General features: G+C 42.9%; 1 protein-coding gene across 5 annotated transcripts; it reads right to left on the reverse strand.

Annotated features, from left to right (window-relative positions):
- Positions 1–228: 228 nt before the first annotated feature.
- COQ2 (coenzyme Q2, polyprenyltransferase) lies at positions 229–26,942 on the reverse strand. Of its 5 annotated transcripts, none has more exons than XR_010884323.1 (10): positions 26,738–26,942; positions 26,224–26,390; positions 23,150–23,271; positions 22,830–22,915; positions 21,876–22,009; positions 21,255–21,443; positions 18,374–18,525; positions 6,034–6,121; positions 4,664–4,741; positions 325–338 (listed from the first exon to the last, which is right to left on the reverse strand). XR_010884323.1 is itself a non-coding variant. In XM_067297387.1 (9 exons), exons 1-9 carry the CDS (start codon positions 26,940–26,942, stop codon positions 321–323), a joined length of 1,161 nt encoding a protein of 386 aa, XP_067153488.1. In that variant the 3' UTR covers positions 229–320. The 5 variants fall into 5 exon arrangements, 2 of the variants coding, with proteins under 2 accessions (XP_067153488.1, XP_067153489.1); XR_010884321.1 differs by lacking the exon at positions 325–338 and adding an exon at positions 1,527–1,636; XR_010884322.1 differs by lacking the exon at positions 325–338 and adding an exon at positions 1,527–1,658.
- Between the last annotated feature and the right edge of the window lie 773 nt (positions 26,943–27,715).

Consider the following 27,715-nt stretch of genomic DNA (forward strand, 5'->3'; position numbering starts at 1 on the left):
AAACACCTTTTGGGGAGCAGGTTACACTGCTCTAGTTATTCCACTATTTATCAGAACAAGCAGGTGTTAGCATCGCTTCAAGAACAGCTCTGAGAAGGCATGGGACAAACCGTACCACACCACCTGTTTCAGCAGCTGTCTGAAGCCCCTCTTCACATGGATGGTTGAAATAAGATATCCAGTTATACACTTACACACGCCACAGTCAGTGCAACAGTCCATCAGGCCTGTCTGCCACATATTTATTGATATGGATGAAACAGGCATGCTATATTGAGGCTGGGTTGTAACAACGGGCGGAGAGGCCATCTCTAGTTTCTTCAGATCACCTTGATCTTCTGAAAGAGAAAGGGGAGGAACAGGACAGTTAGTGACACCTGGCAGGAAACAAAGCAAGTAAATTGCATGGATGGAGGTGACCAAACTGTAGCGGCCAGTGAAGTCATCCATGGGGTAAAATTTGCTAATTCTTCCCCACCTGGATGCTGAATGGTTGAATACTTTCATTCAAAAGCCTCCTTCTTCCTCACCTCAAAATCAAGAATAACTCTCCCTATTCAGAGGAAAGGCACCATTTCAGTCCATGACTAACAGCTAGTGGTTCCTTATTTATTTCTGGAGGAACTGTGCCCTTCTCTGCCACAGCTTATGACCTTAGATCTGGGAAACACAAAATACTCAGGATGGTACTGAGAAATGAAAATCTTACACTCTTGCTGCTGTTTTTCAATGTGGATTCAGGGATTTTCACTAGCACTTTACTCAGACAAAAAAAATCCCTTTTGCTTCAATGAAAGACCAAAGCAGGAAGGGTTCTAACATCAAGAAGCAATGTGCATAGATATATACCATAAATGTAAATACAATATACATACATCACATCTCTTCATGCCTAACACTCAACCCAAATATCACACTGGTCTGAATATGTTTTCACTATAAGTTCTTATGAGTAGCTCTTGACAATAATAATAATAATAATAATAAAAATAATAAAAATGTTTCACGAGACTATTGTCTCCCTTCACTTACAATCACTATTAGATATTTAGAAGTCAGATACTGTTAAAATCAGTATCTTTCTTGTGTTGCCATACTCAAAGATGGACATTCTCCTAAAATACACAGCAATAATAAAAACAATAATTAAACCCAGCTAATAATCAGCCAGACACACAGTCAGTTCTCAGCACATACTAATATCAGTGAAGACTGATTCCATTGCCAAAAAGCACTTTTCACATGCTCACAGAACAACACACACGCAGGTGTACCTCACTGGGACACCACCACCCTTACTGTCATTGGTGGCCCAACAAGTTGCAAGGTCCAGAACGGCTCCTGCAAGCAGCAGCAGGGGCTGGGGCAAGGAACAGCGCACCCAGAGCCGTTGAGGCCAGTCCTGGGGCAGTAAATCTCTCTCTCCCACTCAGAAACAAAAGCCAGGGGGGAAGCAGGCACTGAGCACCCTGGCCCCAGGCTACGGCAGCCTGAGCAAGCAGCACTCATGCATTCACATACCCGCGTATGTGCTGCTGGAGTCTGCGCCCCAGTGGTGATGCCGCAGCAGCACCCTCAGCCTCCCTCAGGTCCGAGGACGGTTCAGTGCCGTGGGTGTCAGAAGCTCCTGCAGTTCCTGGCAGCAAAGCATGGGCAGGCTGAGTGGAAGCAAGTCACGAGCTTCCCTGAATTTACCCACGAAAGCACATGTGGCTTGTAACACTGGAAAGCACCACTCCTGGGACACCAGGGACTACACCTCGCCCAGCCCAAACCTGCTCTGGCTTTCAGTGCTCAACTGGGCACTGCGGACTATCCCTGAGGGAACCCACCCCGTGGGAATGGCATCATCTCTCTTCCCACTGGTCTGGGCCTCCAGCTGTCACTGGCTGCGCTGCCAGCAGAGCCCTTTGCACTTGGCTGGTAGCACAGAGGCAGGCAGGGCAGGACAGGGCCTGCCACCAAAGGCAGCAGCACCTCATCATCCCGGCTATGCGTGGAAAATGCTTCATTGTACAGGGGCCCAGCTACTTTAGAAGTGCAGGGCTTCGACAGTGATATTCAGATCCCTGTCTGGATTTCCGATACCTCTTGGCCTTGCATGACAGCTAATCTCATCAGCACAGGATGAAGCTGTCATTGAAGATCATCAGTGAAAATTTCTAACAAGACAAGTTCCAGGATCAGCCTTTGAGGACAGATACTTGCCCTTTTAGCACTTTTTGTGGTCTTTTCTTTACCAAGGTCCTTATCCAAGTTAAAAGGCTTCTATTAACCCCTCTTACCCAGTTTGTTCCCCCCCCACTTTCTGTTCCCAGGATGCTCTTGGGGGTGGTTCTCCATCCAGGATGATTAGGAGCACTGCTCCACAGATGTTTTACACAGCCACTGGCTTTGTCCCTATCCCAATGGAAAGGATGAGCAGTGGATTTTTCTCCACTCCCAGCAGCATCCTTTTCAGTCTCAGGTCCACATTTTGGTCCACCATGACGTGCTCACCTGCTCTAGCAACGGACTTGTCAATGCTTCTCAGCCACAAACCTGCCTCAATTGCTTCTTGTTCTCTTTCTGTCTCACTGAAGACTGTACTGGCCTCTCACCATTACCTATAGCTAGGTGTAATTTTTTTTCCATGATCAGCACTGTTTCCTGGCTATGATACCATGATCATTTCTCTCTTCTCCTGTGATTAGTTGTTCCACCGTGCTTCTCTGCCATTTTTTAATTGTTTTCCCCGAAGCCTCTTCTCAACTCTCTTTTGTACTAGATAGTCTCACTTTCTGTCAGACATTCACGATCATGCTTTCAAGCTGGCTGCTTTTTTCTGCTAAGTATTTGTCTTCCAGCTGTTTTTAATTTCTCTTCTCCTTTCTCGTCTACTGTGACCTCATAACTCCAGCTAAATTCCACTACTGTCTTCTGCTGCAGTCCTTCTAATCTTGTCTTTTTGGAGTCATATGCCATGACACAAATGGTTTCTCTTGGCACCCTAATAAACGTTTTACAAAAACTTTGCCCATTCTTTAGGTTACTGACACTTCTTGTGTTCATTTTCTTTCTTTCTTTTTTCTTTTTTTTTTCCAGAAAAGACCAAAACTCTACCAAAACTCTCAACTGCAGAAATGCAGTTCTGCTTACTACATGTAAGTTGTTCACTAACTAGCATTTTTGTCTAGGTCTTTTCTAGGTGCATAGGATGATAAGGTATTAGGTCATCAGTGACACTATTTAAACCTTGTGTTAAGTCATTTTTTTTTTTTTAGGCTTGGCAAATGCCTTTCAGTAGAAAACAAGAGAATTTTGCCTCAAGGCAAGACTCAGACATTAAGAACACCAAGTGATTAAGTCACATACTGCACAACAAACAAGAGCTCTTTCCTCTGTAATCGGGTTAAATACCCCTAAGACTCCCCCGTTTTCTGCAAAAGCCATTTCAAACTATGTTCTTAAAATACGACTGGAGCCACTGAGGGAATCCTGTGACAAACCCCCCTCATCATAGCTGATTTATGGCCACTGGGAATAGCATCTTCTGCTTTGGCAGTGCCTGAAAGTTGCACACCTTCTCCTAGCTTGAGTAGACTGAATTTTTAAAGTTGAAGTAGCTAGCAGTTTTAAGTGAGAACATCCCTCTTTCCCCCCGGCTTCCCTTGAAAACTTTTTCAAAGTGGCCTACAGAGTTCCCAGAGTCAGGGTGTTAGGGACAGCAAACCAGACATGAAGTAAAGTTAGTTCTCTTTGCTGTTCAGTATATGGCCTTTCCTCTCCTTCTCCCTTGCTGTTGTGAAAATGAAATCACAAAGTCTTCAAGAGCATCTTGATTTGCTTTTCAGTTCACTATGGCTTACAATACAGAATTTTGCTTATTAAAGTTATACTTTTATAAGCATGTTGCACTTGTTCCGATACAAGTGTTTACTAGGCATTTTGCCAGTTTTCATTAAAAATACTGGCCATTGCAGTTTCACAGCAACCTATGTGAAAAATACCCTGACGCTCAGCAACTCTGGTCATCTCTTCTTTCCCTCCACAGCATTTCCTTGTTGATTGGACTAATGGCCAGTTTCCTAGCTAACATACCACATGTTGGATAGCTGTTCAGCACAAAATTCAGTAAATGCAGCAGCCCCAACTCAAAAAATGATTAGGATTTTGGAAACCATAGCCAACTAGCAAGACATACATTTAGACATTAACAACCCATCTAAGTGATGTGTTGCAGACCTGTCAGAGGATGGAAAAATGATGCACACTCCTGTATCCTGTACTGTATTCTTGCACATAACCATTTGTTACCCACATTTGGAATCTTTTCAGGTTTTTGCCTGTATTATCTGGCCCCCTAAACAGCATCCAACCATTCACTTTTCCTCCCATTCCAGAAAGGTTTTGCTAATGTTTAGACACAGTTCACTAATTTCATTTGTTCTGCGCAGAGCTTGATAGTGAATCTAGGCTAAAGCAAATAACACAGATGTTTCAGTTGTTGAACTTTGAGTATTTTTCAAAAGAATGCTTTGGCATGAGTACAAAGCATTTGGTAAATAGCCATAGTCTAACATATCCTTCTAACCAAGCTAGACTCAGTGAAAGAGAGGTACGTTAGAAAAGAATCGCCAGGCCTGTTTTGTAGAGATTGAGAAACACAGATACTCAGCCTTACATCTTAAGTTTGATCCCAATCCTTGCTTTCTTGTGGATGAGTGAGCAAGTAGACCTTGAAAAACAGAAAGCTTCAGATCTAAATGAAAAATAAAGAATGACTGTATTCTTATTATGCTAGCCAAGTAAAAGACAGCACACATTTCATGTAACAATAAAAAATAAATTCTGCCCTGAGGCAAAGTCATAATGGTTGTGCAAAAATAGAAGAAAGTGGAAGGAAAATTACATAAAAAATATATAAAAAATTATATATAATTATATAAATTATATAAACAAATTGGTGAAATTTGTTAAGATTTCTTGCTACAAACTGATTTTTTTTTCTCCTCCTCAGAAACACCATATTGGCAAATGTAAGAAAAATGTTGCTCAAGCTTCAAGCCTCTCCCCACACAGCTACTGAGCACACAAGCCAGAATAGAAACTGATATCACTCAGGGCAATGCTTCTTAAAGCCCTGGATAAATTCTCCTTGGTATTGGAGCACATTCTGACTCCACCACTATGTGGGTGGCAAACCCCAAGCCTTCAGAAAGCCCTTTCTTATCTTTATATGGCAGCATGTGCAACCTTTATTTTAAAGGGAGACTGAATCTACCAGAGGCAAAATCAGGTATCTGTACAAAGAGAAGTGGGAACAATGATTGCCTCTGAGCTGTCTCCTCTGCCAACCAACAGAAACACTATTAGCACATGGTAAACGCACAACTCATCTACACTTTTTACACTATTACAAATGCAAATTATTCAATATATGGGTATTATCCACATCCTTTCTCTTCTCTTAGCTGAAAACTTTGCAACATGAAGATGCTCCTCTCCCCACTACTACATCAAACTCATTGGCATTTTAAGCTCCCAAGACAGGAGGTCACTACAACACTGAAAAGGACAGAAAATGCACAAAGGGACCATGCAGCAACATATAAAAGCAACTGATGTACAGCCTTCTTGTAAGATATGAACTACATTCAGCACATACTCTAGAAACTACCCCAAATCTTCCAAAAACTATATAGCTGCAAAACCTGAACACCACTGATAAGAGGAATTTGATTTCAAGTACTCATTTAGACAAGCAGACAACCTAATTTAAACAGATAGCAAAGTATCAGTCTGATTCTTTTGATACATTTATACAATTCTAGTAAAAGGAGAAAAGAGCAAACAAGAAGTAATCTCTCTGTAACCCAGCTTTTGAGCAGTTTTTTAAAAGAACCCCAGTTGGATTTGCCATATATTTTGATTTAAATGATTTGAGCAGAAAAAATAATTCTTTAATTTTTCCATTTTCATTAGCTGCCCCCTTTTCCTGGGCCATAACCAACTTAGCAGCTAACAAGTTTTTAATGTTTTAAGAGAACAAACCTTGCTCACAGAAGTATGCAGCAGGTCTTGCAGGGAAGCCTCAGGCAGAAGAAGGGCTCTTTCCTGGCTGTCGTCTCGTACATAAAGGCTTTGGGGAAAATGAAACTCAACTTTTTCACTCTTGAGACTCTCATTGGTAGTAGCAAGCAAACATAACAGTGGGAGGTAACCAGAGTGAGGGGGTCAGGAGTTATGCCATGTCACTATGACCAGAAATTTAACACATGCAGAGCGCAATTAGGTTTTCTTTTCAGAATTAAGTCAGAGAATTTTGTTCATATTAAAAAAAAAATGGTTGCATATACATTGTCATAATCCCTTAATTCTATTTATATGTGGTTGTTGTTATGGGAAGAATAGGCCTGAATGACTCGTCTTAATTGAGATAAGCATTTTTCCAACATTAAAATATTTTCCCTCAAAGAATAAGCATACTCTTAATATCAAAAAGCAGAGAAAACAAAGAGAACCTCAGGATGTTGTTATTCAAAAATTTTCTCACGGAAAAGGCTTTGGAGGAAGAGGTTCTACAGATTTGCTTGTTTGCTTTAACTCTTTAAATTGCTGCTAAGGTGAAATAGCGTGACTCCTGTGGCTTCAGGCTGGCCTGACGGAGGAGGCCTGCTCATGCTGGGAGCCCGGCTGCTACACCGGGGGGTCTCAGCCAGGCCCGCTCCCGGCAGAGATCTGCTGAGGAAACCCCAACCCAGACTCATTTCCTCTGTTTTCAGCCCTGAGCAAACAAACAACGGGTTGCAATAATACCTTTGCATTTATTCTGCTGCTCTGTTTACAAGTACGCTCCCTGTTCCTTTTTATGGATGCATTTATATTTCTGAATTATTAAATACACATGTGTAAGCTTGGTAAATAAATTAAGCTGATTATCTTAGGTTTGGATAGAGCTATGGAGTTAATACTCTTCTAAATTAAGTTTTTCAAACAAATACACAGAACCTTAAAGACACTGTGAACTGTCACAATAATACTGACAAGCATTGTAACTATCACAAACTTTTCTTTTTAGAGAGAAAATATGATTTTTATGCAAGTAGAAAATATTTTATATTGGGCAAAGTGCTACTGACAGACAGAAAGGTTAAATTTGCAGTGTATACATTATTACACATATAAAGCTAAGCTAAACACTTTTCCAAATCCTACATCTTAAACTATCAGATCATATTTTCCTAAACCAACCTGAGGATTTTTTTTATTTCATAGTCTTTCTTAACTTATTCATCATATTGAATTAAAGAATATATTAATAACACCATAATCCAACAGAATAGAACCTATATTTTGACACACATAAAGAAAACCATAGGTATTTAGCAATTTGCCTTATTCAGATGGTGTCTTGTTTTATTTTGCATCAGGATTAAAAGATCTCTTTTCTCAGTAATTCCTTTAGCAACTACCTTGTAGACAGGGCTTAAAAGTGCAAGCTTTATCATAACTTCCTGACTTCCACTTACTTACTCTACTTCCCTAATCATTTGTATTAATTGGAAATGAATGTCTACCATCCTTCACCCTTTGTAGTAGGGGCATCTTGATTTTACTAAATCTTTCAAGGAAATATTTGAAAAATATTTTTGAGAAGCATACACATTTATTTACAACCAGCCACACCCCCTTCCTTCTTTCTTCATGGTTTTATTTGGCATACAGTCAATTCAACCTGGCACACATTCAAGCCACCTTGTAAAAATGACTATGAAGGATATACACGTTAAACTTTGAGAGAACAATATCTCAGGTCTAGGTGGTGGCCATTTGCTACGCAGTAGTGTCCCTCTCTCTCCTCTCTCTCTCCCCCCTCTCTCCTCCTTTTCTCTCTCCTCTCTCTCTCCCCCCTCTGTCTCTCCCCCCCTCCCCCCCCCTCCTCCTTTTCTCTCCCCTCTCTCTCCCCCCTCTCTCTCCCCTCTCCCCTCTCTCCCCCCTCTCCTCCTTTTCTCTCTCCTCTCTCTCTCCCCCCTCTCCTCCTTTTCTCTCTCCTCTCTCTCTCCCCCCTCTCTCTCCCCTCTCCCCTCTCTCCCCCCTCTCCTCCTTTTCTCTATCCTCTCTCTCTCCCCCTCTCCTCCTTTTCTCTCTCCTCTCTCTCTCTCCCCTCTCTCCTCCTTTTCTCTCCCCTCTCTCCCCCTCTCTCCCCCCTCTCCTCCTTTTCTCTCTCCTCTCTCTCCACCTCTCTCCCCCCTCTCCTCCTTTTCTCTCTCCTCTCTCTCCACCTCTCTCCCCCCCTCTCCTCCTTTTCTCTATCCTCTCTCTCTCCCCCTCTCCTCCTTTTCTCTCTCCTCTCTCTCTCTCCCCTCTCTCCTCCTTTTCTCTCCCCTCTCTCCCCCTCTCTCCCCCCTCTCCTCCTTTTCTCTCTCCTCTCTCTCCACCTCTCTCCCCCCTCTCCTCCTTTTCTCTCTCCTCTCTCTCCACCTCTCTCCCCCCTCCTCCTTTTCTCTCTCCTCTCTCTCTCCCCCCTCTCCTCCTTTTCTCTCTCCTCTCTCTCCCCCCTCTCTCTCTCCCCCCCTCCTCCTTTTCTCTCCCCTCTCTCTCCCCCCTCTTCCCCCTCTCTCTCCCCCTCTCCCCTCTCTATCTCCCCTCTCTCCCCCTCCTTCTCTCTCCCCTCTCTCTCCCCCTCTCTCCCCCTCCTTCTCTCCCCTCTCTCTCTCTCCCCCTCTCTCTCCCCTTCTCTCTCTCCCCCTCTCCCTCTCCCCCCTCCTTCTCTCTCCCCTCTCTCTCCCCTTCTCTTTCTCCCCCTCTCCCTCTCCCCCTCTCCCCCTCTCCCTCTCCCCCTCTCTCTCCCTTCTCCCCTCTCTCTCCCTTCTCCCCTCTCTCTCCCTTCTCCCCTCTCTCTCCCTTCTCCCCTCTCTCTCCCTTCTCCCCTCTCTCTCCCTTCTCCCCTCTCTCTCCCTTCTCCCCTCTCTCTCCCTTCTCCCCTCTCTCTCCCTTCTCCCCTCTCTCTTGACACCAGATACAATAATTACTGGCTTTATACCTACTCTGTAGCATGGATTCCTTTTAAAGATTTCCCAAGATCTCAGACTATCACTGAAAGCGTGCACAAACAGCGACAGCACAGCAGCTCACAAATCTACTGACAGACACAGGAAGATAGCAGAGCAAGTCCTACCAATGCTATCCAACATATGAGAAAAAAAACAGGCTACTGGGTATCAGGCTCACTGGTAGCAGGCCAGCTATGCAGAACAGCCTCACCGGATGAAGACTCATGACAAATGAACCCTGCATACACTGGAAGAATACTTACTGGTGAGAGATCGGGTCTTTATCTACTGGCACCTGATGGAGGAAGCACACACTTCATCACATTATCACAAGGCCTTCAGCCTGTCCTTTACTGCAACAAGAGTGACACTAGGCCAACCAACCTGACAGGCAACCTGTACTTGGCTTTCTGGTCTGGATCTTCTTCCCAAGCAAGAGGAAAAGAAGAGATCTCTCAGCTTCTCTCTCTCTGAAAGGTTACAGTCACCATGATACCTGGTTTTAGTGATTTGTCAAGTCTTTCATTTACTGTATCACTGTTTTCAGTGACATCATGCATCTAGGAGAAGATGCACTATTGTGAAAAAAGACAGCATCATGCAAGTTGAAGCAAATTAATTTTTAAGGCCCTTCAAACCAATGCTGAAATAAGACTCACAGAATGGTTGAGGTTGGAAGGGACCTCTGGAGATCATCTAGTCCAACCCCCCTGCTCAAGCAGGGTCACCTAGGGCACGTTGCACAGGATCGTGTCCAGGCGGGTTTTGAATATCTCCAGAGAAGGAGACTCCACAACCTCTCTGGGCAACCTGTTCCAGTGCTCTGTCACCCTCACAGTAAAGAAGTTTTTCCTCATGTTCAGATGGAAGTGTCTGTGTTTCAGTTTGTGCCTGTTGCCTCGCGTCCTGTCGCTGGACACCACTGAAAAGAGTCTGGCCCCATCCTCTTTACACCCTCCCTTAAGATATTTGTACACGTTAATAAGATCTCCTCTCAGCCTTCTCTTCTCTGGGCTAAATAGGCCCAGCTCTCTCAGTCTTTCCAAATAAGAGAGATGTTCCAGTCCCCTAATCATCTTTGTAGCCCTTCGCTGGACTCTCTCCAGTAGTGCCACATCCCTCTTGTACTGGAGAGCCCAGAACCGGACACAGCACTCCACATGTGACCTCACCAGGGCTGAGGAGAGGGGGAGAATCACCTCCCTCCACCTGCTGGCAACACTATTCCTAAGGCACCCCAGGATACCATTGGACTTCTTGGCCACAAGGGCACATTGCTGCCTCATGCTTAACTTGGTGTCCCCAAGCACTCCCAGGTCCTTCTACGCAGAGCTGCTTTCCAGCAGGTCAGCCCCCAACCTGTACTGGTGCAGGGGGTTATTCCTCCCTAGGTGCAGGACTCTGCACTTCCCTCTGTTGAACTTCATGAGGTTCCTCTCCGCCCACCTCTCCAGCCTGTGGAGGTCTCTCTGAATGGCAGCACAGCCCTCTGGGGTATCAGCCACTCCTCCCAGTTTTGTATCGTCAGCAAACTTGCTGAGGGTGCACTCTGTCCCTTCATCCAGGTCATTGATGAAGAAGTTGAACAAGACTGGACCCAGTACTGACCCCTGGGGGACACTGCTAGCTACAGGCCTCCAACTAGACTCTGCACCACTGAGCACAACCCTCTGAGCTCTGCCATTCAGCCAGTTCTCAATCCACCTCACTGTCCACTCATCTAAACCACACTTCCTGAGCTCACCTATGAGGATGTTATGGGAGACAGTGTCGAAAGCCTTGCTGAAGTCAAGGGAGACAACATCCACTGCTCTCCTCTCATCTACCCAGCCAGTCTTTCCATCAGAGAAGGCTATCAGATTGGTTAAGCATGATTTCCCCTTGGTGAATGTATGCTGACTCCTCCTGATCACCTTCTTTTCCTCCACATGCTTGGAGATGGCCTCCAGGATGAGCTGCTCCATCACCTTTCGAGGGATGCAGGTGAGGCTGACTGGCCTGTAGTTGCCTGGGTCCTCCTTCTTGCCCTTCTTGAAGACTGGGGTGACATTGGCTTTCTTCCAGTCTTCAGGCACCTCTCCTGTTCTCCATGACCTTTCAAAGATGATGGAGAGTGGCTTAGCAATAATGTCCGCCAGCTCCCTCAGCACTCGTGAGTGCATCCCATTGGTGCCCATGGATTTGTGGGTGTCAGGTTTCCTTAAGTGATCTCTAACCTGATCCTCCTCGACCGAGGGAAAGTCTTCCTCTCTCCAGACTTTTTCTCTTGCCTCCAGGGTCTGGGATTCCTGAGGGCTGGCCTGAGCAGTAAAGACTGAAGCAAAGGTGGCATTCAGTAACTCTGCCTTCTCTGCATCCTTCGTCACCAGGGCACCCACCCCATTCAGCAGTGGGCCCACATTTTCCCTAGTCTTCCTCTTGCTACTGATGTATTTGAAGAAGCCCTTCTTGCTGTCCTTGACATCTCTCGCCAGATTTAATTCCAAAGGGGCCTTAGCCTTCCTTGTCGCATCCCTGCATACTCTGACAACATTCCTATATTCCTCCCAAGTGGCCTCTCCCCCTTTCCACTTTCTGCATACTTCTTTCTTCTGGCTGAGTTTTGCCAGGAGCTCCTTGCTCAGCCATGCAGGGCTCCTGCCTCCTTTGCTTGCCTTCTTACTCATAGGGATGCTCCAATCTTGAACTTGGAGGAAGTGATGCTTGAATATTAACCAGCTCTCTTGAATGTCCCTTCCTTCTAGGGCCCTCACCCATGGGATTCCTCCAAGTAGGTCCCTGAAGAGGCCAAAGTTTGCTCTCCTCAAGCCCAGGGTTGCAATCCTACTTATTGCCCTGCTTCCTCCTCGCAGGATCCTGAACTCCTCCATCTCATGGTCACCGCAGCCAAGGCTGCCCCCAACCTTCACATCTTCAACCAGTCCTTCTTTGTTTGTTAGTACGAGGTCCAGCAGCACACCTCTCCTTGTTGGCTCCTCCACCACCTGTGTCAAGAAGTTGTCAGCAATGCTCTGCAGGAACCTCCGGGACTGTTTGTGCCTAGCTGTGTTGTCTTTCCAGCAGATATCAGGGTGGCTGAAGTCCCCCATGAGAACCAGGGCCTGTGATTGTGAGGCCACTTCCAGCTGTCTGTAGAAGGCCTCATCGACTTTCTCTTCCTGATCAGGTGGCCTGTAGTAAACACCCATGACAGTGTTACCCATGCTAGCCTGCCCTTTCATCCTTACCCATAAGCTCTCAATTTGCTCTTCGTCCACCCCTAGGCAGAGCTCGATGCATTCCAGTTGCTCTCTCATACAAAGAGCAACTCCACCACCTCGCTTTCCTGGCCTGTCTTTCCTAAAAAGCACGTAGCCACCCATGACCACATTCCAGTCATGCGAGCTATCCCACTATGTCTTTGTAATTGCAATGATTTCATGACCCTGTGACTGTACGCAGATCTCTAATTCTTGCTGTTTATTTCTCATGCTGCGTGCATTGGTGTACAAGCATTTCAGAGAAGCGATCAAGCATGCAGGTTTCCCTGGAAGGATACAAGAGGATCCTCCATAGCCATGTCCTGTGCGCACGTCCCTGGCTGCACGCACCCGCTGGAGGCGTCCCGACCTGAGCCGCCTTTTGCCAACTACCCTGTCACTATAACTCTCCCCTTCCCCCATCTTTCCTAGTTTAAAGCCCTCCTTACCAGGTTGGCCAACCTGTTGGCAAAGACACGCGTGCCCCACTTAGTGAGGTGGATCCCATCTCTCCCCAGCAGTTGTCGATCTTCAAACAGGGTCCCATGGTCGCAGAAACCAAAACCCTGTTGCCAACACCAGCGGCGCAGCCAGTTGTTAACTTGGAAAGTCTGTCTCCTCCTTCGCTCATCCATCCCCCTCACTGGCAGGATTGAGGAGAAGATGACCTGGGCTCCCAGACCCTTGACCACCATCCCCACAGCTCTGAAATCCTGCTTGATGGTCTCCAGTTTGCCCTTGGTGTCATTAGTGCCCACGTGGAAGAGCAGCAGAGGGTAATAGTCCGAAGCGTGGACAAGCCTTGGCAGTCTTTCCATGACGTCTCGTATGCGAGCCCCTGGCAAGCAACAAACCTCTCTAGACAAGAGGTCAGGTCGGCAGATAGATGCCTCCGTCCCCTGCAGCAGGGAGTCCCCCACAGCAATCACCTGCCACTTCTTCTGGGCATTCCGGCAAAGCACAGGGTCTGTTGTCCCAGTTACTTCCCTTGCAGCCATGCCCATCTCCTCCTCATCCTGGAGGGCACTAAACCTGTTCTTCAGCTGCAAGTCTTCAGGAGGAGTAGGAGCCTTTCTCTTCCTACGAGAAGTGACCAGCTTCCAGCCGCCTTCTACAGTGTTGTGATGTACCGTTTCACACGGCACAGAGCCCTCCAGCAACTCCACTGCTGTGGAGGGTTGGGACTCCCGAAGCCGCACAGTCTCCAAGAATACCCTGTCTATCTCTTGCTCATCTTCTTGGATGCTGCGCAGCCTACTGCCCTCCTCCTGTAACTCCCTTACCTGACAACACAACTTGTCAACAGCAGCACACCTCCTGCAGGAGAGCTGACTGTCAGCCCAGGCCTCCCGGAGAGGCCCCAAGCACTCCCTGCAGCCTGAGACCTGTAGAGCTGCATCTACTGTCAGAGGGTCTGTCTGGGTCCCAGCCTGTGACACAGCAACTCCGACAGCCACTGGGGAATGTGCTCTGCATCGTGTCACAACCATACTTGAGGAAGCATACACCACAGGGATCAGAAACGAAGGTACCTTTGTGCGCCCTTCTGCATGAACTGCTGTGCAAACTACTGCGTCTGTTCGCTGCCTCTGTTAGCTGCGCTCAAAAGACCCAAAAGGAACACAGGTATTGCCAGAAAAACATTAAGGAGTACATAACAAACTCAGTGTTTCCATAATATTTCTCTGAAATATTGTTTTTGATAATTTCTGAAAAAGTGGTTAATAGCATGGCAAAATCTGGGGGAAAATAAGCTCTGATAAAGCTGGGGAATTTTCTGTCTTGCAAATACTTGGCCATAGTACACCGTGACAACTAAGATGGAATGCACAGAGGTCTTTCTGATAAGCAACCACTTAATGCTGTTGTCAAAGTTTCTCTGCAAAACAGTTCTCTCGTGTTATGCATGCGCTGGGGTCTTCATGGTTAACTTCAAGATAAAGTTACTTTCCTTCAATATACTTTTCATTCAGAGCTCAACAATACTTTGATGACTATCTTAAAAAAAAAAAAACAACAACAACAAAAAAGAACTTTTGTCTTCCTCTTTGGCTCAGACAAAGCAATGTGTTTATAGCTGGCTGAATAGAGGGCTTTTGTGAGTTTTTATTGCAGCACTATCCAGGAAAAAAAGTGCTGGAAAACCAAGCATTTTTTATGATTCCCTTTATAATTCTGCTAATGTATCTATTACACACTGTCTTAAAAATTGTTCTGGTCTTTGCCTCCATTACAAACTACAGGGATGCACTTCAGGAAACTCACCTCTCCAATGGCCTAGGAGCTTTTAACCAGTATCAAAACTTATTCACAGCTGGTTAATGCCCACCTTCTTCTTCTGCCAATTTAATCTTGAATTTTAAATAGGTCTTCCTTACAGGTATTCACATCTTGATGTGTTTTGAAACAAATTACTAGCCCTTTTCCTATTTTTGCCATAAAATACATCCTCTCACTTCTGGTTACCATATCAGTCCTTTATCTCAACAGTTGTACTTTGTGTGTCTTCCTTTAATACTGGTTAACCACAATTCCGTGCTGGTCTAGATGAGGTATTACCTTAATTTTCAGGCTGCTTTTTACTACTCTAGCCCTGATAGACATGCAGGTCATCCCAGAGGATATTCTGATCTTTCTACATTTTGACATAACTTTCTGATTTTGAATTATCAGGAAATGTCACTAGCATCCCCCTTTTGTTCCCAGGTCATACTCTTAATGGTCAGCCCTAAGACTGACCTAGTGAGCTGATAACCCCCTCCCGCCAGACTGCTCTCCACCCAACAATATTGGCTCTCACCTGCCCTCTTGCCAATTCTGTTTCCATTAGACAGCTCCTGAGCTAAGTGCATGCAACATGTACTTTCCTGAGATAGAAGAAGGGAATCTCTGGCTTCCTTTTTCTAAAAATCTCTTCTTTTGCTAAAGAAATACAAAAATGGCAAGATCCAGGTACCTGGGATGACCACATCATGATTCCCTTCCTCCTTTAGAGATGAGTTGGAAAGATCTCATGCACAACTGCCACTACGAGGCATTTAAGGCAAAACTCTAGCCCAGCTACAAACTGCTGCCAATGGCTTGGCAGCCCCTCACATTTTCCAGCCTCGTATTCACTGCTGCTGCTTCTACAGGAGCTAGTGTACACAGCTCCCTGAGAACAGAGTTGGTGTTGCTTTTGACACACCTTTCAATGAAATGCCATGTAGTATGTAAAGGCAAACATTTTTGTTGGTTACAGCGATTTCTGTTTCAATGAGCAATAGCCAATGTTGAAATTTTGCCTTTGTAAGGCTTCAACCTTTCTGCTGCCTTTAAAAGCATTAGTTACTTTGACCTCCTGAAAAGGAACAATTAGAAAAGAAAGGGGAAGAGAAAAGCAACATCCAACATTGCAGGAAATACTTCCAAAGAACAGTTTATTTGTGCAAAACCACAATAGCTAATAACAAAACTGATGCTGCTCAGAGATGGGTGTATTTAATAATTTTTATATCAGACTTTCTTTAAACACAACTGAGTGTGTGTTTGATTCTTGAAGATTCAGAATAGAATAACTTGGGAGCAGAATGAAGGAGATATGCACGTGTGTCTGCAAGCAAATACAGCCTTTTAGCCAGAAAATGGTTCAGCCTTTGTATTTCTTGCACTTATAAGATTATGTCTTATTTCTGTATATTATTCATAAAATGATTTGGAATTAACACAGTCAATAGGATAGCCTAGAGTATATATATATATATTTTTTCCATTTCTATACAATGAACCTAAAATACAGCTGGGGGCTATCTTTGTAACAAACTGCATTTAGAGTTGTTTCTAGGAAACCACCACAGAAAACATGCAACAATTTTAAAGCTTAGGGCAGGACTGTTTTGAAATTTGAAATTTTATTCTATTTTGCTATGCAAAAATAAATCATTACAAAATAAATACTCGATCATGACGAGTTGTCACTGGAGAAAGGACACTAGAAGTTTCAAAGGCACTACAAAATGTGAGCTTTTCTCAAATCAAAGTTAGTTAAAGACACTTTAATATGTTTAAAATGGATAAAACTAACTGGTCACAACCTCTCTATGGTAATATATAAGTAATAAGAAACTGATGCATGCCAATTATATCACAAGACTTTTTTTTTTTTGGTTACTAGTAAGTGCCTAATAACAAAAGTTCAACAGAGAACTGGATATGTCCAATTCTCCCTCTACTAAATGCATCTTTGTTACACAATTATTCAGAAACTTATTACTCTTCATATTTAAAGTATTTTTCTTCATCTTAATACTTTCTCCTCTGAAAATTTATAAATCAAGTGTTAGAACAATTTCTGCCTAAGGACCTAAAAGGCCCTAAAAAAAAAGTTATGCTTCCTAACTTTTTCAAGTACTTCTGTTGTATATACAATCCAGGTCGAAAAATCCATTTGTATGTAATTTGCTCAAAAGATCTTTGACATCATTTGTTGGAACAGTAAGAGAACACAAAAGGAAAAAACAAAAGAAAACTTAACAGAGTACACTTTAAAAGGAAGAAGCATACAAAAAAATACCAAGGTCAAGCCCAGCCCCAAGAAGGATTTTCTGTAACCAGAGCTGTTTACTCATTATAAAACTATCTCACGTTGCTGCAACAGGAAACTCTTAAACTGTTATCATCACTGAGGAGAAACGAAAGTTAAACCCTGAGCATACAGTTCTGGATTGACATGTCTCTCATACATACCACTTAAATAACCCTAGAATATGATAGTCTTATTTAAAGCCAGATCAGTTCCCTAGTTTGATTTTTAGCATGACTGCACAAACAGCTGTACCCCACCACTGAAGGAGGGGAACAGAAATAAGGAAAGGCCATTTGAATACCACAACGACTTTAGTTAACAAATACTCTGTATCATCAAACTGCAGCTCCAAACGCAGGCATGTGCAAAACTTTCTCTGAAGAAAACTTCACTTGCATTGTCTACCATGATTAGCTTGAAGTAAACTCCACTCTCATTTTCATGGAATAAGAGTGTCTGTTGCTTCTTGCATAGAAACTAATTCCAGACTGTACTGGGCAAGCTCTTTAACACCACGAGTCAATAAAAAGCATAACTACTGTGCAAATTAGATAACTGATAGAGCTTAAAAAGTCAAAAATATGGAACAGTTTGGAGCTATGTAATTGTTAGCCTGCAGTTGTTATTTTTTGGTTTACAGACCTACTCCTATATACATGTTTTTCCTGTAAGATCACAAATAAAGATAATAAATGTAAGGTAAAAGGATTAGAATAAAAAAAATGTTGTTCACTTTGCAAGATGAATTGGTAGCTTATAGTCAATTACCAGTCATGCATACTTTGCAATATTTCTGGGCCTTTCTGTTTTTAAAAGTCAGTAGTCCATGTTCAAATCGTTCTTGATAGACTAGCTCAGCTCACTCTGTGCAGACAACTTTGCAGAAGTCTGTTGCTCTTATACAACTTAGAACCACTGCCAGCAATCAGAGCAAAAACAAAAAGATAATTTTAAAGTACTTTTCTATTGACTTATTATTATTTTGGACCACACATGCACGCAAAAAAACACATAGAGTCCTGACAGCTTCTGGACATCTCAGGATAAAAATAGTTATGGAAATTATTTCACACAACAAGCTCCAACCCAAACTGCGAATTATTCATGCAATAAATCAGAACATCAAACATTTACAACCACATTTTATTTATAACCTGAAATCACTTTGCATTTCCCATGTACTGTCATCAAGAGATATCTGTGTTATTTATAAAACGGTGGGGCTCACAGTCTCGAGAATTTTACAGAAGTTTACTTGTGCTACATAGGATCAATATTTAAACATTCAGTATCACCTTAAGCAATGCTCAGCAGCCTTACTTGTCAAAGCTTTTATGGTGGTTAAAGTCCTTCAAGGACAACCACAACTTACATTGTTGGTTAATCTCACTTGCAAATTTTTAGAAATAAGGAAAATTTAATCAGCTATTATAAATAAATAGAATAAACCAGAAACAGGTATAAGTGTTTTTACTCTTACAGTATTTTTATTTTAACCAGACTAACAAATCAGTATTTATAGTAGTTTCAACTACCTGTTTTCTAAAGGCTCTTCTTCCTTTTCTGAGTCTTGTCTTTTCCAAAGATTTCCAAGCATAATCCCTACGAAGAGCAGAATTCCCACCGTACGATTTGAAGTAAACTTCTTCCAACAGTCTTCAGGTTTGTCTATATCCAAAGTGTAAATCTGTGAAAGTACAGTATAACATTCCATCAATATTATTCTGCAATCAGACACTTTGCCAAAAAAAAAAAAAAAAAAAAAGTCTGCACATTTCAAATTCTAAAGTCTACCTGAAGCTCCATAATAAACAGGAACACTCTGTGCTTACACAGGTTTTTGTTACACAAGTGGTATCTATATTTACTTGACAGATTTATTCAACTACTGTAGAGCATACAACAGAAAAGTAAAGTTTCACATACAGACATGATTCCTGGACCTTCCCAGTGAAGCATATTATAAACAGCCTAAATATTTAACTGTCTGGCCTGTTTTTTAAAAACGCAAAAATATCTAGGCATGCAAACAAGTCTTTCTGAGATTTTTCCTCAATAGATAGGCACCTAATTCTTCAATGGGAACTTAAAAGAAATGGTACCTCCCTGTACCTTTTGGAATTTTACTATAAAATGTTGGCCTAAATTTCAGTAGAAACAAGGCGATGGAGAGAATGCAGTGAATCCAGTTAACTGTAATGCACAAGAAGCTGCCCAGTCACACAGGGCTGGTTTAATCCAGTTGCTCTTAAGTACATCTATACAATTCTCTTGCGAAAAGGAACCAGGACACCTGCAACAACAGCTAGAAACAAGGCTTACCCAGATCAACAGGTGTCTGCTGTGAATCACAATAGATGAAAAAAATATGGCACAGCAAGAGCAAAGTTACTGAAAAATATTACCAAAAACGAAACGTTGTGCAAAAGCCTTTTAAGACAGGTGACAAGAGGAAATATTAAATAAAACAGATGAAAGGATTAGTAGTACAACCCTCCCCTAAAATAAAACCACACACCCAAAACTTTGCAATTCACCCTCTGAAAAGATCAAAACAGAGTGCACCCAACAAAAAGAAATGAAAGTTAGCTCTTCCCTAATAAACCTATTCCGCTACCATTTGTGGTTTCTGCTGTTGTGTAGAGATGACAGGGCTGGATTTAAAACACATAAATTTAAAACATTGAACTGAAAAATAAAATTCAACAGCAGCCAAGTCATGAGATGCACCTTTAGAAATGCAAAGCAAAGAGAGATGTTATTTTTCTATAGTTAAACTTCTTTAATGGGACAGAAATTTGACATATCCATGACCCAAATTCCTCTATTTCCACTCAGACAGTGATTCAGGCAAAAATTCAATAATTTAAGAAAAAGCTAACCCTTATTGTGGCTTACTGAGCTTTTTAAAGTCAGTTAGGTAACTGCATGTTCCAAAATGTTGAACAAAAAGATAAGCATGAAAATGCTTATGTAGAACTAATATTAAAATGATCACTCAGGAAGAAGATACTCTTTGGTATATAGAACAATGTTGTTCTTATGACTTTGGTAACCTAGAGACTTGCTGTACACTCTTCTCCACTTACATCCAGTAGGTCTGCATCCTCGGGTATGAAAATCCTGTTGGCTGGAAACTAATTTGCATTTCTGCCAAAACTACAGTTTACAGCCACTCTGACAATCCAAACTTTGAATGATTATACAAAGGAATGTAGTATTTTTTCCAAAGATTTCCAAGCACAATCCCCATGAAGAGCAGTGGCTGAAAAGTACCAAACTACATTATCACAAGAATTCTCTTAACCACAGGTATGTATAATATCTACAAGCCACATGAGCTTCCCCATTAAAGTGCTACTTAAGTCTAATGTGCTTTAACGTACAGATCAGCTGCCCCTTTCATGCCAAGTTGCATGTTCATCATATACTTAACTTCTCAGACTGCTTATAGTTTTACTATTTACAATGCACAGACTCCTTTATTATCACTCACCTATTAAGATCAACAATTAATTTTCTATAGACTAGCTTGTCACTTCAATACTAGACCAGACAGTCATTAATAATTTAAGAAGTCAGTAGGATTCAGAAAGAACAGAGTAAAAAAATCCTACCTGCTTCCTTTTTGGACAAAGCTAATTTTCAGTTTTGCTCTTATTCATTAAAATTTCTAAACTAATACAAATACAAGACTGAATTGGATTGTTCTCAGGTACAAAAAGAACTGTGAACTAGAACTATCAATTACTGTAAAATTGTAATATTAACATCTGCTACGGGTGGTAAAGAAAAAGCCACGGGAAATTTTGTTATACTGTCAAATCCCAGACTGATGTGCTAGGGCACAGTAGAGAAAAATTGTTTAGATGTACAACTAACTGTCTCTGGAAGACAACATACGATACTCACTTTTATACAGCTATGGTACAGCACATTGTAGAAAAGATCTGCATGTGCCCTCGATACAGTAGACCACTTAGCCTTTTAAATTAAGTGAACAATCATAATAGATTGCAATTGCAGTCTTAAATCATATACCTAAGACATAGTGAAAACTATATCAGAACAGTAAAAATTGCAAAATCTTATTTCATATTGAGGGGGATCTAGCTACAGCTGTTACTGGAAGTGAGAAGAGAACTGTTCCCTTGAGATCACAGCCTGAGTTCTTTGGAACAGGAACAGACTGGAGAACAGTTCTCTACAATCTGTGGACCACTGGAGTTTCTTCAAAAGTAAGCTCTGCAAAAGGTAGTAAAGAGAAGCAAGCTTATAGTTAGAAGACTTAAATTCTCTTTACAGGAATTTACAGCAAAATTTTCAAGTAGTTTGTAAATTGAGAGGGGTTGAAAAGCACTCCGATTTCTTATCAAGAACTTCCACATAGAAAAAGTATAAATCAATCAATCAAACCTGGTGTGCTAAGTGAGCACCTACGGCAACCACAGCTGAGTAATAAGGGAAAGTCTGGTTACAATTCATTCCTGCCATGCACAAGCCCAAGAGCATTGCAGCACTGAAGCCACTGAGCCACTGCTTTGTATCTTCATTGAACTGTAATGCTGTTGACTTCACACCAATAAGGATGTCGTCCCTCTTATCCTAAAATGAAAGAATGAATTAGCAAAAAAACCCAAATCCAAGTGTTATGTCATAAGGGAAAAAAATGGACCTCACTAAAACTACAAATGTTTTTTTTATTTAGGAACCCAATTTAAGCCTCTCTGTAGATCTCTAAATTAAAAGATCGATCCTCAGAGCTACTTCAGCACCCAATAGCTAATAGCATCATCAAAATTATTTACACAGTGCATATATGTGTAGGTACACAAAACCCATTATACTCCAAATACTTTGCATACTAGGTTGAATGTTTAAACAGCGGAAAAAGAGTCCCAGAGACTTTTTATTTCTTCCTATTTTAGCTCATTAGAGGGTGAAGAATTGCAACAGGTTAGTACTGTTTGAATCCAAAGTAGTAAATTAAATATGCAAACATACACAAATATCTGAAAGTTCCAACTGTTACTCTACCTGATGCGCATAAATGGTATCATATACCAGCGTCCACATAACTCCAGCTAAGTACAAAGGCAAACACACAGACCACTCACATGACCCTTTGATGGCCGACCACCCTAGAAGGGCTCCCCAATTAAATGCAAGTCCTAAAAGCAGAAGGAGAGTTAAAAAAACAAAACAAAACAAAAAAAACCCCACCACTAAAAGGGTGCCAGGAGAAATCTAAATTACATTTGCAGAATTAAATATTATTTGCATGACTGTGTATCAGGTCAGCAGGTTCTTCTACACACACTAGTATCTCTATTTTCTATCACACTTTTTCAGTCAGGTAATTAATACAAGTAACTTGACATTAAATACACTGGACATACATGGAGAAGTACGTATAGCTACACACATTTTTCCCCACTTCAAATTTGATTTCATTAGCATAGGGAAAAATTAGCTTTTGAGTGTACTCAAACAATGCATCTAAAGTTAAAATGCTGCAAAAGACAACTACGGTAATTAAAGGCTGAAAATTATAATTCTGATTGAAAAGCTGAATGCAGCTGAAATGTGAAGGCAGGATACTGAGAGATGTCTTATGGCTCTAGCGGAAATAAAAGTGCAATCAGTTTCTCTACAGTAGTTATATTAGAGATTGAAGACTGAAATGCGGGGCAAATGCACATTTAAGAAAGGTTTCAAGATAACCTCAAAACTACAGCTGATTCTCATGTGACAAATACTTACTCTCTCTCAACATTACAAGAAGAGAAACTGCTTATTAACAGAAAAACTAAACAAACCCTAATTCTTAGATATCTTATAAATTGTTTAAAAAACTTCTGGCACAATACAACTTTATCTGTAAGGCATTTTTATTTTAATTTATGTAAGATCAGATGGCTTAAGTTCAATTTCTAATTTCTAGAACAACCCCAAAACTGTATCTGAAAACTAAAAACATTTTAAACTCACCCAAAACTAACTGTGGCCAATATGTTACTCTCTTCATCAGAGGATAGGTGATCACAAGAGACAAGGAGGCAGCTCCCAGAACAATACTGTAAGAAGTATTAAGAGGTTTGTTATTTGCTGGTCTAAGAATCACACCACACTGTGCAGCATTACAAATGTTGTCCATAGTACTGAACTAATTATTTTACTTTCAGCTACAATACAATGGCTAAAAACCTCCCCTCTCTGTCCCCCCCAAACCTTTTCTGTGGAAAACCTCTGTGCTTATCACAGAGTCCAGAAATGAAATTTTGAATAATAAAAGATCACTTATAAATCACCTGTAGTAATTCAGACACAGAAGCACACAAAGAGCCAAGCTAAGTTGTCCCCCAAGAAAAACAAAGGACTGAAAAGTAGAGATATCTCCAGCTGCCAGGGGTCTACTTGCTGTCCTTGCAACCTAAAACAAGAAAAAATAATGTTAACACTAAATCCAATATAATAAATTCAGACTTGTCATAAAAATAAGTGTCATGCCACTGACATGAAAGTGAAAAAATAAAACATAAACAGGTCACAAAATGAATGGGACAGGGTTCCTCCAAGAATATTAACTCAGTATATCATCACATACATGAGAAGTATTTCTAAGCAGTAATACTTACAATAAAAGGATGCTGCCTTCAAAAATCAAAGCAGAAATAAAATGCCACTTGTGTGCAATGAGGCTGATTAGATATACTGCATTAGATATTCTGCATGTATACAGAAATTTTGCATGTGAATTTTATTAACTGAACAAAAACCTTGTAAAACTTAAAAGGTTAAATGCCGTGAGCTAACTATACTAATATTAGAAGAGCAACATTTCTGTGATCAAGGTGATTATGGCGATGACTTCAGATCCTAAAGATTCAGCGGTCCTCTGTCACTGAAATATTAAGAATGCCACACATAGCCATTGCTAATAACAGTAACAAGAAAACTAATTTAACCCTAATCAGGACATAAAAGAGTTTAGAATCTCCCTCAGGAGCAGAGAAATCAAGGCAAATAAAGGAAGAAAGGAAGAAAGAAACATCAGAACAAAGTGTAAGCTTTTTTAGTTTGTTTTCCCCTTGTCTCATTATTTAGTTATACCAAACTTCAAATACTGTTTTGGCCATTTAAACAATGTAAAAAGTTGTTACTTAAACATGCACATCTTAACAAATTTGTGAGCAGTTCTGCTGCACATCATGACCAAACATGGTATGTTTAAAAAAAAAGTAACACTTATTAAATGATCAGGAATATAAAAAAAAAAATAAAGACATCACCAACACCACAACCCAACATCCTGTTACCAAACTAGCCTCAAGCACACTAGTTACAGATATCTGTTTGAGGTTTGTGAAGAAAGAGCTGCTGTGGAAATTTGTTTAAAACCTTTACATTTATCCATAAATGAAGTCATAATAATGTAAATTGCATCTTGCTAATCACACTCTGCACTCTGTGATATCATTTTGACACATGGAGTTGTTTATAAATGCGGAGCCCTAAACCACCCAAAGATACCACAAAACTCTACTGAATCATTCATTTCCCACAGCATTAATACAACACTGCTGTAAGAACAACTTCACACATCAGATGGGCTCATTATCCTGTTACTTGACAGCAGCCAATACCCAAAACCTGAAGAAAGATATAAGAACAGGAGATAGGACAAGCAAATTATTGCCCTTCACCAGGATACTTTCCAAGCCTACACTTGTGTACATTTCAAAATATGACATTAGGCACTGCCTTTGGTTCAGACAATTTTGTTTGTCTTCCCTCTTGTGAACAAAATAGAGGAGAAAAGAATACTCAAGGAAAACCTACTCCTGAAAATTTACAAAAAAACATACAAATAGTTCTTGAGTAGATTGTAAATAGCAAGTCACAGAATCACAGAATGGTTGAGGTTGGAAGGGGCCTCAGGAGATCATCTAGTCCAAGTCCCCTGCTCAAGCCGGATCACCTAGAGCACATTGTACAGGATTGCATTCAGGTGGGTTTTGAATATCTCCAGAGAAGGAGACTCCACAACCTCTCTGGGCAACCTGTTCCAGTGCTCTGTCACCCTCACAGCGAAGAATTTTTTTCTCATGTTCGGATGGTTGTTTCAGTTTGTTCGTTGCCTCTTGTCCTGTCGCTGGGCACCGCTGAAAAGGGTCTGGTCCCATCCTCTTTACATCTTCCCTTAGGATATTTGTACGCATCAATAGGATCTCCTCTCAGCCTTCTCTTCTCTAGGCTAAATAGGCCCAGCTCTCTCAGTCTTTCCAAATAAGAGAGATGTTCCAGTCCCCTAATCATCTCTGTAGCCCTTTGCTGGACTCTCTCCAGTAGTGCCATGTCTCTCTCGTATTGGGGAGCTCAGAACTGGACACAGCACTCCAGATGCGACCTCACCAGGGCTGAGGAGAGGGGGAGAATCACCTCCCTCGACCTGCTGGCAGCACTCTTCCTAATGCACCCCAGGATACCATGGGTCTTCTTGGCCACAAGGGCACACTGCTGCCTCATGCTTAACTTGGTGTCCACCAGCACTCCCAGGTCCTTCTACGCAGAGCTGCTTTCCAGCAGGTCAGCCCCCAACCTGTACTGGTGCAGGGGGTTATTCCTCCCTAGGTGCAGGACCCTGCACTTGCTTTTATTGAACTTCATGAGGTTCCTCTCCGCCCAACTCTGCCGGCCTGTCCAGGTCTCTCTGAATGGCAGCACAGCCCTCTAGTGTCTCAGCCACTCCTCCTAGTTTGGTATCATCAGCAGACTTGCTGAGGGTGCACTCTGTCCCTTCATCCAGGTCACTGATGAATAAGTTGAATAATATTGGACCCAATATTGACCTCTGGGGGACACAGCCAGCTACAAGCCTCCAACTAGACTCTGTGCTGCTGATCACAACCCTCTGAGCTCTGCCTTTCAGCCAATTCCCAATTTGCCTCACTGACAGCTCATCTAGCTGTAAAACGTAGCAGAGAGGTTATTTATTTTGCTCCGATGTGCAGAAAAGAGTTAAAAAAATAAATTTATTTTGTTCAAGTACTACGTACAGCTGACAACATATGATTAGCTTACACAGAGGTAAGTATTCTAGAACACTTACTACAGCCCAACATAGAGTAATACAAAAATAAAACAATTTTATCATTCTAGCAGAAAACACAGACAAATGAATTGCATCTCAAACAGAAACATGGAAGAATTTCCAAACTGGGGGAAAAATGGATTTGCCTGGAGTGCTATGCTTGCTTTAGGCATGAAATTACTTATTATGTTCTAGGTGAAAGATTTATTTGGTTAAATAAACAGCAATTCACTTCCTTATCAAACATTATGAGCCTGCCTGGTCTTATCAAGTCCACAGGGACTTCTCTACCTTTTTGTCGTAGTCCTGGTCCCACATGTCATTAATTGTGCAGCCTGCTCCACGCATCAGAATTGCTCCAGCCCCAAACAAGGACAGCATATACCAGTCCGGTAGACAACCCGGCTCTGCTGCCAGGCCTATACTCCAGGTGCACGGCAAATATAACAACCACGTCCCTGGGAAGGGGAAAAAAAAAAATTGAAAGGGAATAGGGAAGAAATGACATATGCGGGACGTCAAAACGAGATGAAAACCAACAGCTGCTAAGCACTGAAGAGAGAAATGCCGGAAGAAATTACCAGCGCTTCCGGTGCCAGCTTTCCTGCCCCCAGTACCATTGTGGGGGGCGCTGCCCATCGCCCCCTCGGACGGTTTGCAACGGCCCCAACGGCGTTTCCCGGGCCGCAACGGTCGGGACAGCCCCCAACGGCGCGCAGCAGCGTCGCCATGGCGACCACGTCACCACGGCGGCCACGTCGCCATGGCTACCGACGCTGCAGCCGCCCCGCCCCGCCCGACTCACCAGCGGGCTGGTGCAACCGCATGAGGCGCAGGTAAGGCCGCACGGGGACCGGCGCAGCGCGCACCAGCTCCGCCACCGAAAAGCTGAGCGGCCGCGGGGGGCCCGTCCGCGCTAGGGCGCGGGGCGGCGGGGCAGCGGCGAGGGTTGGGCGGGCGGCGCGGAGGCCGCGGGCGCCCCGGCACAGCCGCGCCAGGAGCACTGCCATCTTCCCTTCCCCGCTGGCGGCGCGGGGCTTCCGGCGTGCTGACGACACGCGCCGTGCCGCCGCCGCGCAGCCGCGGCACCGCGCATGCGCAGACTGCTCGCCCGTCCGCTGTGTGAGGCGGTGAGTGATGGCGGGGGGGGGTAACGGTTGCACAGCTGGGTCTTGGGGGGGACCCCAAACCTTGGGGGGCTCCGTGGCATCCCTGAACCCCTCAGGGGCTCTGTGGGATCCCCCCAACCCACTCAGGGGCCCTTTGGTCTCCCCTAAGCACTTCAGGGGCTCTGGCAGTCCCCCAAGGCCTCAGCCCTGGCACTCAGGGGAGGGCTCCTGGCACCAGTTTTGTTTTCTACCCCCCCCCCCCCCCCCCACACACACACTGTACTTTGCCCAGATGATGTACATTAACTCCCTTACTCATCGCTCTCCTTCCTACAGCAAATAATCAAAACCTAAGGAAATACAGGGCTTATGCATGCCTGTCAAACAGCAGCCTGCCTGACAGCTTCTTGCAACCGCAACACATACAAATCTGCTGCAGGGGAGGGGACACCAAATGCCATTCATATCAAGCAGTTTTGTAGATCAAAGGGGCTGAGTGGGGTGGATGTGGGAATTTTAATTCATTTCTACTTCAGGCTAAGAGGAGAACAGCAGACATCAGCAGGTAAAGATTTGTTGGGTTATCTTTAAAAAATTGCACGCACAGGCACATTTACAGAGGAGGGCAACCCAACAGACCTTGATGTCCCAATGTACAAGAGATTCTTTCTGAA

This window comes from Apteryx mantelli, chromosome 5 (assembly GCF_036417845.1).
Source record: "Apteryx mantelli isolate bAptMan1 chromosome 5, bAptMan1.hap1, whole genome shotgun sequence".
NCBI classification, from domain to species: domain Eukaryota; kingdom Metazoa; phylum Chordata; class Aves; order Apterygiformes; family Apterygidae; genus Apteryx; species Apteryx mantelli.

Bases quoted from the DNA above. Each gene is read 5' to 3' on its own strand.
- COQ2 (XM_067297387.1), bottom strand. From the start codon at position 26,942: ATGGCAGTGCTCCTGGCGCGGCTGTGCCGGGGCGCCCGCGGCCTCCGC. The intron at 22,916-23,149 runs GTGATTTATAAG...TACTTCTTACAG, and splicing joins CTGTGTCTGAATTACTACAG to TATTGTTCTGGGAGCTGCCT. The intron at 22,010-22,829 runs GTGAGTTTAAAA...TTCTGCTTTTAG, and splicing joins TTGGCCACAGTTAGTTTTGG to GACTTGCATTTAATTGGGGA.